This window comes from Sander lucioperca, chromosome 1, assembly GCF_008315115.2.
Source record: "Sander lucioperca isolate FBNREF2018 chromosome 1, SLUC_FBN_1.2, whole genome shotgun sequence".
Lineage (NCBI taxonomy): Eukaryota > Metazoa > Chordata > Actinopteri > Perciformes > Percidae > Sander > Sander lucioperca.
In genome coordinates, this window is record NC_050173.1 from 18,680,129 (window position 1) to 18,690,945 (window position 10,817).

The 10,817-nt window shown below is 40.6% G+C and overlaps 1 protein-coding gene across 5 annotated transcripts; it reads right to left on the reverse strand.

The window, feature by feature from the left end:
• Positions 1 to 992: 992 nt before the first annotated feature.
• Positions 993 to 10,263, reverse strand: ropn1l (rhophilin associated tail protein 1-like). 5 transcript variants are annotated; one of them, XM_031301360.2, is made up of 6 exons: positions 10,138 to 10,257; positions 9,312 to 9,429; positions 8,341 to 8,464; positions 6,431 to 6,592; positions 5,638 to 5,813; positions 1,008 to 1,841 (listed from the first exon to the last, which is right to left on the reverse strand). In XM_031301360.2, exons 2-6 carry the CDS (start codon positions 9,422 to 9,424, stop codon positions 1,727 to 1,729), a joined length of 690 nt encoding a protein of 229 aa, XP_031157220.1. In that variant the 5' UTR covers positions 9,425 to 9,429; positions 10,138 to 10,257; the 3' UTR covers positions 1,008 to 1,726. The 5 variants fall into 5 exon arrangements, with proteins under 5 accessions (XP_035855686.1, XP_031157220.1, XP_035855680.1 ...); XM_035999787.1 differs by having other exon boundaries at positions 1,012 to 1,841; positions 9,312 to 9,460; positions 10,138 to 10,263; XM_031301359.2 differs by having other exon boundaries at positions 1,507 to 1,841; positions 9,312 to 9,451.
• Positions 10,264 to 10,817: the final 554 nt, after the last annotated feature.

The following is a 10,817-nucleotide window of genomic DNA, read 5'->3' on the forward strand; positions in this document are numbered from 1 at the left end:
ATAGTATGTCGAAAAAAAGTCATAAGAAGTCATAGCATATACAGTATTTCGAAAAAGTCACAAAAAAAAGTCATAGTATAGCATGTCAAAAAAAGTCATATTTTCAACGAGTCATCAGGACCTTGCAGCCACGTTAAGTATGCCTCATGGTGTACAATTGAGAAGCTCACATGCACAGGTTACTTGAACATGGAGGCATTGTGGGATGTGCTCGCTGAGCAGAATGTCTCCAAAGTGGATGTTATATGTATATATCTCTGACCTTAAGCACGGAATGCATCTCCACATAATTAGCAGCAAAATGTTCTTTTACACTAAGAAATGACTGTATTGTGGAAGGCTCTTTATTCAAAAGGCTTTTGTTGATCATAAATACATTTCTCTAACATCACCTCTCTCAGTAGAGCTCATAAATGCATCCCACATGCACCTAATGAGCACACGACCTTGGTGCTGGTAGGTTTAGACAAGCTCCTGCAGTCCTTCCCCCATTCAGTCATTCATTTATTCCCCCAAAGACCACAAGCAGCCAAAACCCCCCAACACACCATGGTCTCTTCTAATGGCATACCTGAAGCAGGAGTGCCATACAAAGATCTCCTATGAGTCTCCCTTTTGACACAAGTACTTAACTGTTAGGTGTGTGTATATGTGTGATGATAAAGTGAACATGTGACCAACATTGTGAGTGTTTACACCAGGGTTTTAACGGAGCTGCGTGTGTCTAAGATTTGCCTGGAAATGCCTTTCTTTTTCTCCACTTCATAGCAAAGGCCTAATGTAGTGATTACTAATAGCTTGATTAGAAACACTTCATATTATTGCTTAATCAGTTAATGAGGCTGAGAGAGACAACAATGTGTATTTAGAAGCTAGGGACAACAAGAAGAACGTGGTTTCTGCTAGGTGAATAGGGGAAATGCAATAGTCCACAATTGGCAATTAACTCATTTTAATCAGCCAGCAATGGCCCTTAATTAAGTTATTTTTGTGATGTGTGTTCATGTGTGTAAAAACGACTCCAAAATACAGCCTGGACAAATCAACTTCATGTATTGTTAGCATATTCCACATTTGTTGTTAGACCCTAATCATTATTAATAATAAATACACAAAGACATAAAATAGACTAAAGACAATCTATACTGTTAAGCAAACAAGGCCCCTCTTACACACACATAACCTCACTGTAATGGTGAGGCAGAGTGGTGGAGCCATTGCAGAGGTGCAGTTTCTCTAATGGCTGCAGGATACTGGCTCCAAGAAATCCCAGTATGTGTTGAAATCAGTGGGAAACTCCTCCAACTTCTCTCTCAAAAGATAAAGTAATTATTTATTTTTTCCACTAGTAGTTCAGGTCTCAATAATTAATTTTACATCCGCCAATGTGTGTCACAGTGGGGATTGTGAGATCATTGTTCCATGATAATGAGGCTCAAAGACAAAAATGCTTTGGGGGTGTTTGCTTGATTGACAGGTGCCTGTCATAGGCAGCCCTGGAGCTTTCTGCTGGCTCCCTTGGGTGATGTCGATGGCATGATGTCCATGTTTCTAGCACATTAGTTACATGAGATACAGTGTAGTGGCAGGCGTTTCCAGCTGAATCTCTCTTTTGGTCACACCAACATACACATGCTGCACCCTGCACTCAGCAGCAGATTTGTTTAGAGTTAAGTTTGTCTTTCCCTGTTAAACATAGTGCTTTATAATTTCTTTTTCATAGTCCTTATTCAGCTCCGGAAAAGGTTGCTCTGGAAAAGTTTGACGAATCAGAAGGCTTTGAGTCCATATCATCCCGATGGATAAAGTCCAGAGGTTTTATCATCCCATGTTGGAGTTCCCTGGAACAAATAGTATGCTGTTAGACATCTAGGATATACAATTGTACAATATAATTACATATATAACTACAACAGCTAATTCAAATGTATGTCTAGTGACTCATACAATCATTATATTTGTTATTAAGGTTAAGACTACATAATACAAACAGCCAAGCATTATTATGCATTCTAGACTGATTAAATCATGTAAAACAACCCAATTTCCTAACAAACAGAGTACAGTTGTATTGAGTACAAGAAGCTGACTGATAAAATATCCATGTTCTGCAACTTCAGAATAGAGCATGATTCATGTTTTCCCTTATCCTTACCCTGAAATCTGTTTCACAACAGCTACAGAGGGTAACACTAAAATGGAGTCTTTGTGTCCACTCTCTCTTCTCCTGTCTCTTTCACACTGCTCTGCTACATTCGTCGTGTCCCTGGAGATGCGATGTTATGAGCGAAGCTTGAAGAAACAGTAGGGGTTGTGCAACAGTGTCCACCCTGGAGCAGAGATTCCTAAGCCACTGACATCTTTACAATGACATCATGTTTCTACCAAGTTCCAACATCCTAAAACAATGGAGCATACAGTTCTGAAGCTGTACTGTATGACCAATGTACTAGATGTCGCTCTTAAAAAATAAGGAGTGTTTCATAGACATTTGAAGATAGGCCTACAAATGCTCTGTGAAGAACACGTCAGTGTTTCACACTGTACACTGAGAATATCGGAACAGGGAGAAACAGACGTTATCTCAGAAGGTCAGTTAATACAGGAATATTTCTCTTTCAACCTTATCCCTAGCAGGCAAAAATAATCCATGCATGGCAACAAAGTCCATAGTGGATTAACTAGGTAAATTATACATGAAAAATAATAAGTGCAAGTAGTGTCTCTGATCACACACGTGCCAGTTTTAGTGGTTTCAGTTTTAGACAGATAACCAAAACTCAGTAGTTTTGTTTGAGACCACATTGTTGCTTTTGGTGGTGTGCTATTGTGAGTGTGATTTTTTAAAAATCTGATATATGCTTGAAGGAAGACATGCAGAGTTGAATAGGGAGGATATTTAAAAAAAAAAAAAAAAAAAAGCCAAAAAGGTAGGTATCTAAAGCATTAAGGATCTACAGTTTATTTTCTGTTTAATAAATAACCACCGTAAAAACTTTCAGTGTTGCTTCTTTTGCCCACTGTCTATATCTCAGTCAACAACAAAACATAATCTAACACACCTGCAACAAAACAAAATTCCCACTGGATGTCCTAATATTGAATCTAGCTACAGATAGGGCCTACTTACAGTTTGAATAAATAATGTACACAAACTGCTGCAGTGTCCAGGCTTGTGTTTTACAAGTCAGCGATGCTCAGCAGCGCAAACGCAATCCAGGTAGTTCCCTGACCACTGGTAAGTAGGTAATAGGGTCTTAGATTAATGAAAACATCATCAAAACTGTCATAGTATGTCACAAAACAATTCATAAAAAAAAGTCATAGTATAGTTCGTCATAACATTGTCATAAAATAAGTCATAGTATGGCATATAAAGTCATAAATAAAAGTAATAGTATTGCATTGCTATTTAAAGGTCATAAAATGTCATAGCATACTATGCCATAACACAATTCATAATGTAGTATAGTATGGTGAAACTGTCACAAAAAGTCATAGCATAGTGCCATAATAAAATCATGATACAGTATGTCATAAAAAATATAATAAATCCTAAAAAGTCCAAGTATAGTTAGCTATTAAAAAGTCATAAAAAGTCAAAGTATAGTATGTTACAAAAGTCATAATAAAAATTCATACAATCACAATCTTTATAATCTGTGTTGGAAAGATAATCTGACCAGATGCTGAGATATTTTCAACATACTATTGCTTTACAGAAAGATCTCTGTTTTAAGCCCTGACAAAATTCCTTTACTGCTGTGTCATATGGGTGATATCAGGGATTCAATCTGTCGTCCAATCCCCTTTGACTCAGCCACAGCTACAATCGTGCAAGGGGTAAAGCTTTAGTGTGGGAGTGTGTGTGTCTCCTCCACCCCTACAACCTACTGCCAACTGTCTGTGTGTGTGTGTGTGTGTGTGTGTGTGTGTGTGTGTGTGTGTGTGTGTGTGTGTGTGTAGTACTGCCATACTGGGCCTCTCTGACCATGTATTGTGCATTGTATAAAATAAAATGTAAATCTAAAGTTTAGAGAGACTGGGTGTGAGATTTATGCATTGTGTGTACGCCTTAAGAGATGCCTTGGCCCTTAATGTGATTTTGTGTTTGTGCTTTCTGACTAGTGTAATAAACCCGTCTGAGTGTGCATTTGTAATTGCCCATTTCCAATATTGCATGGAGGAGTGAACAAAACACAGGGGGTTTTAGCTCCTTAACACGAGCTGAAAACCACGCTCTTGTGCCCTCAGAGCCTATTTCCTTTACTTCTCCTCTTTTTCGTCTGCCGGGTGTAATGAATACACCAGCAGAGAGGCCAAATGCGGCGAGGCTGCAAGCTAATGGGTTGTGTGTATGATAAATTAACTTTGGCTAACCCAGACATAAGGGAACAGGCAATAAAATGCATACACACACGCCACCTGACAGTTTGTGTATGGAAGCTTTGTGCCTCTCATGCTGATCATTAAAGGATTCCAACCTGACTTAAAATAGCAGCCTCGTTCAGTTGGACAATGATGAATAATAACCCACTGTGTCTGATGCTAACAATTAATGGGGCCAATTTCTAGGTAACGAAACAACAGCTGTGCATTTAGGAGCATTAGCACGCCCATTTATTAAATGAACACTGTCATTGTGTTACTTCTATCCCTTCCTTCCTGTCTTCCATTGCTTTCCGTCTCTCCTTCCCTCACTTCCTGCTGATGTGGAAGTTGGAAACCTGAATCGTGTCGTTCTGCTTTTCGCTGTCGGGAGGAGAAACCAGTACATCAGTGCAACAGCTCTACTCAGCAGCATAAGGATTTTCACAACAGTGAATATCGCTATCTCACAACATCATCTGAGGCCAGGGGACCTGGCTTAGCTCTTAAACTGTCTGTGCTTCTTAGCCTATCAGCACTGACTGGCAGAAATGTTGGAGCAGACTAAGTTAAAGCAGTGTTCAGCACACCCAAAAAACATATTGGCATATCTTCATATATTCTTTATAGACAAGTGAAATAAGTACTTTTTATGTGATTTGACAGGAGCTGAATCCAGGGGGAACTGATTCAAATGAGGAAAATAATTAGGCTGTTTGAGAAAAGAGAAGTGTGAAGCATCTCTATTGGTGATGCAAGTGAAACAGCCTAATTGTCCACCGCCTACATCCACTCTGCTTATTGCAAGTGGTGCTAGTGAGGTAGGCTTCATTTCTATAAGCATACCAACAGCTATAAAGCTGACGAGAACACACACACACACACACACACACACACACACACACACACACACACACACACACACACACACACACACACACACACACACACACACACACACACAGTGCGTGGCACTATCTTTGTGGGGACCCGTCATTGACATATTGCATTCCCTAGCCCTTTACCCTAACCTTTACCATCACAACTAAATGCCTAACCTAAACCCTAATTCTATCCCTAATCCTATAACCAAGTCTTAACCCTCAAAAAGCCCTTTAAAGTTGTGGGGTCCAGCATTTTGGCCCCACAAAGCTGTCCGGACCCCACAAGTATACTGTATACTGTGTTTTTTTGACCCCACGAATGTAGTTAAACAAGAATACACACACACACACACACACACACACACACACACACACAAAGACGTACGCTTGTGCCTGTAGGCTGCGGAGGAAGTTGTCAATGTGATCCTGTGGCATGTCCCCGTCCAGGTGAGCCAGGTAGGTGTAGAGTTGGCCGAAGGTGCTGAACGGGATTCTCGCAGCGCCACCCTCGTCATCCTCTGTCAGGATCTCACAGGCAAACTTCAGAGAACTCACAAGGGTCTGACAAAGTATTTCCAGAGACACGGAGAAGTAGACAATGGGATTGTGTGAAAAACAACAGATACACGTCAACAAACATACCTTCATCATTTAACGACGATCACACACTAGCTCACGGACAGTTACAAAAAAAAACAGCCTAATCAGTGTAGAACATGACTGCCCTCATGTGGTTAAAGTGTTCAACAGCCTCATACACAGCAGCATCCTTCCCAAGAAAAACTCCTGACAATGAGTACATAATGTTGTTCATGCTGCGCTGCATTTGCTTCTGCATATTCTAAGTCATCACCTGCAAAGTTAATCTTCGAGAAATTCTTTAATCTGTCTCCACTGCTCTATCTGCAACTTTAAAACCATTGGCTTAAAAGCATTGCAAAGCTTCAAGGAGTCAGAGAAGGATTTATCTCTGGAGCCTGGGGACCGTGATGGAGACCTCTGGATCACGGATTTCTGGATCTAGTTTAAACACTAGAAGACTAGACTGTGAGATGAACAAAAAAAAAAGACTCTTCTACGATCTCAGCTGTGCTCTGCCTCACAGTAGGTTTTAAGGCTCAAAGGAAGTGGTATAAAGTGGTGTTAGCATTTATATCTGGCCTCATGTAACATCTCACCCCTCCCAGAGCACTGCAGCCCAGGGCGAAAAAATCCATCCAGTTAACGTCTGAGCCAAAGCTTCCCAGTGACAGCAGGGTCTCCAGCTGATCCATGGGTAGACACAGACCCTTCCATTTCTTCTGCAGCTCCTCCTTGCTGCATGTTTGACTGGGGGACAGCTACAATTGGGTGGAGGGAGTGGAGGGTTAGTAGAGATTAGAAGAAACAATTAGGCTATCTACTTTACCAGATGACTGTAAAAAAATCACAAGTAATTATTCAGTATTATTTGTTGTAATAAACAGCAGTTGTGGATCCGGGGAATCAGGCAGCCATGCATACTAATGATGTGTTTATCAGCAAGATTTCCTTACTTCTATGTATGGGAAGCTATTTAGTTAAAGCCTGAGACACACAAAGCCGATAATCGGCTGTCGGAAAGTCTGGCGAGGTCAGTGCCTCGAGTCTGTTCGGTGTGTTCCGTGCCGTCGTCCGTCCGAGGGGCCGTCGGCCTTCATTTTGGCCGATTTGACATGTATAATCGGAAAGCGGGCACTGCCGGCAGTTGGACTCAATGACCCATCTGATTGTTGGAGTGCTAACCCAGAAACGAGGAGCGGGATGAGCGTGACTAGAGTCTCTCAAAATCTGACGAAAATCTTTTAAACTGACGATCTGAAATGAAGACAGATTCAGCAACTGCATGGCCTATTTCTCGCTTAAAATGTTTTCAGAAACACGTTTCGGTGAACTATTTTAGTACAATATGAGATCATATTCTGAACAAGCCGCCATGACAGTCTGGCTTTGAATTTCTGGAGAAACCAGACCCACGTGACGCGTTCGTCCAGTCAGCTGCCGATTTTCATTTTTGGGCAACAATACAGATTAGCGCCGCCTGCTGTTATGGAGACGTATTACGTCTCGTCGCTTTGGTGTGTTCCGAGGCACTTTTTTGACCAACTCGGGGAGACTGATCGTCCAACTGGCTTTTATGCCGACGGTCGGCCATCTGGTTGGTGTGTCACGACCTTAAGACACAGCAAGGATAGATACATATGATGCCAGTAGATGCCCCAGGTGAGAAAAAAAATAGGTTTACAATAATATTAAACTTTAATGATTCAAATGGGGTAACAGCACCACGCCAATATGCAGATACACACAAAATAAAAGTGTAAGCAAATATGGATAATAAACTTAAAGGAACACGCCGACTTATTGGGACTTTGTCTTATTCACCGTATCCCCCAGAGTTAGATAAGTCCATACATACCCTTCTCATCTCCGTGCGTGTTGTAACGCTGTCTGACGGCTCCACCGGTAGCTTAGCTTAGCACAGAACATGCAGGTGAATGGTTCCAGTAATCCTACTGCTCCGAATTGTGACAAGTGACAAAATAACGCCAACATGTTCCTATTTACACTATATTCTCAGACAGGCTTGCTGCAAAGCAAATCATTCCACCCAAGTACTATATTCTTCCGCCTGAGAATATAGTTCCCGGTTTGTTTACGGTTAGAAGATGGCTGTGTCTCATGTTACGTTGTTTTTTGTACACGCTGTGACTCTAAAAATCACAACATGTAAATAGGAACATGGTGGCGTTATTTTGTCACTTATTTGGAGCAGTAGGATTACTGGAACCATTCACCTGCATGTTCTGTGCTGGCCTGATGCCGCTGGAACCATCAGACAGCCTTACAACACGCACGGAGATGAGAAGGGTATGTATCAACTTGTCTAACTCTGGGGGTTACGGTGAATAATCTAAATTCCCAATAAGTCAGCGTGTTCCTTTAATGCAACGAATAATAACAAGGTACAGTAATCAATTACAGAATGTAGCATGCACAGGACAATAATATGAAGCAAACAATCATGTGATCAGTTTAATGGAGTGTGGTCCTGCTGTAAAGAAAGTACCTGTTTATGGAGAATCTTCAGTAGACCTGGAGACAGCCCAGTGTCTGTCTTCTGGGTGGCAACATTCATCTCCAGCCTGTCCTTGACAGGCAGACACTCTCCTTTAGACAGCGCACTGAAGTAACTGGAACACACACACACACACACACACACACACACACACACACACACACACACACACACACACACACACACACACACACACACACACACACACAGTATATATGTAAACACTGTGCTTAGCTTCCCTCTGCTTGTCACTCATCTCCCCTGCTTCCTAAGTATGCCAATCAAATAAAGTCATAGCAGCAGACTATGTAAAATAAAGCATACATTGGCATTAGTCCAACTGAATGAGTTCTCATGAGGGCCTTTGGGTGAATAAATCATGTGTTGTAGTTTTCCTTGTCTGAAGTTTACCAATATTCTTACTGTGCTAAAGGGCATACGGTGGCTTATCTTACTTCACAGTTTAAATACTGTTTGCTGTGAATTTAGAGGCAGCATGACTTTCAGCATCCCTGAGAGGCAACAGAGACTGGTGTTACTTTAATAGCATATAAACATCTTGTAACCCAGGAGACATTTGAATTGTTTTTGTTTCACCATATGGTTCACTTTATTGCCTTTTGCTGTAAACCCTGCTAAGATAATAACAGATGATATGACATATGTCCTTTGGGGTACCAAAAAAAAACTTAATATATTTAAATTTCATCCAGTACTTTAAAGAGCTTTTTCTTTGTTGGAAAAAAGGCAGATAACCGCTGCAGAAACAGAAGCCCTTGGGATCCAATTACAGCCAGTCAATGTAAAGATGAGAGATGCACAGGTGAAAAGGGCCTGCCTTTTCATAAAGTGATGCTGGCTGGAGACACTGTTTATGGGATTGTTTAAGAGATCAAGATTGAAATAAAACATAATAACATGTACCCTCTACCGAACCACCACTGACAGAGATTAAAACTTACGCCGCAGACCAGAGCAGCAAATCCTTGGGCTGTGTACGGATGGCTGCCTTAGTGAAGTTTTTGAGGATGTCTGGCAGCTGGGGAGGGATGTTGATTTGCTGGGCACAGTACATTGTGTCTGGAAGAGGCATGGCTGCAATCTAAAACATTGCAATATAGTCCAATTAGCAGATAAGATCTAGCAGATAGCAGATGTAAGAGAAAAAAAGTGGCAGCTCACTGGGCTGGCCACCTAAAACTAGTGACAATAACCACCCCATTAACATAATTAAATTCTGATTCTTATGACTTAGTAAGTTTAAGAGGAATATGGAGGTACATGTTTCATGAGATACAGTACAAGCCCAAAAAAAGCTACATATAGGCTATGTGTATCTTTTATTATACAGAACTATGATACAAAATAGAACTGTATGATAAAAGGAGCCATGTTGGAGAAGATCCCGCAATGAATACAGTTTTGTTATCATCAATTAGGCAAAGTTGCTTAAATGAGAAAAACAGCAAGAAAGTAAAAGGCCGAGAATAAATGTGTCTGAATCTGGCATTAGCCACCCGAAAACTGTAGCTTCAGTAAATTGCAGAAGCTGCTCGGCGAATAAAGAAACAGAGTTAAGAATGTTAGAAACAAGAAACCTTAGTTAACGTTAAATGTAGCTAGCTAGCTGTTAATACATGAACGTTCCTTAACGTAAAATGGGCTCTTTTAGTCATAGGTTACCGTCCAGTTAACTAGCTAAATTGGCAAATATTGGCATAAAGCATTTCCGACTAATTTGACCTGTCAGAATATATTGAGTTTTACAAAATGTAACGTCGACGTTACCTGGATTGTTGAACAATGAATGCAGACAAAAATGCGGAAAGATTGGCTAAAATATGGGTGGCCGGCTCAAATAATGTAAATGTAGCAGTTGATGTCATGGATGTATTAAGAGAACGGTTGATGTGTGTATCGCAACAACGTCGCATAGCAACAGCATTCTTCTTGTTTTCAAGGGCAGCTGTAATGCTGCGTGAAGCGCACTACCGCCTCCTTCTGCTAAGGAGAGGACAAAGGATATTTCACTTACCAAGCTGTTTGACATATAAAATGACAATAATTACGAAATAATTTAACTTCTAACTCCTGCAAAGATGAATAAAAAAAAACAACTTAAAAACTTATTTAATACCACTTAAGACATGGGCATTGATGCATCATGTCCCCAACAAACTGATCCTGTTTTATCCGGAACAACTTAAAAATGTATCTTGTGAAGCAGACACACTTTCCCATAGGAACTAGCTATACACTGGATTTTTAAAACTCATTTGACAAAGCGTTTCAAAAAGGTTACTTGCTTGTGCAATTTCCAGGGAAATGTAATGGATACAGGGCCTGCTATGATAATGTTAACATACAGTAAACAGTACCACAGAAGTGGTAAAACTGCTGCACCTTAAATGTATCTTCATCATAGACTGTATAAAACTAGATCTTCATTGTCAGATTAAAGTTACAAC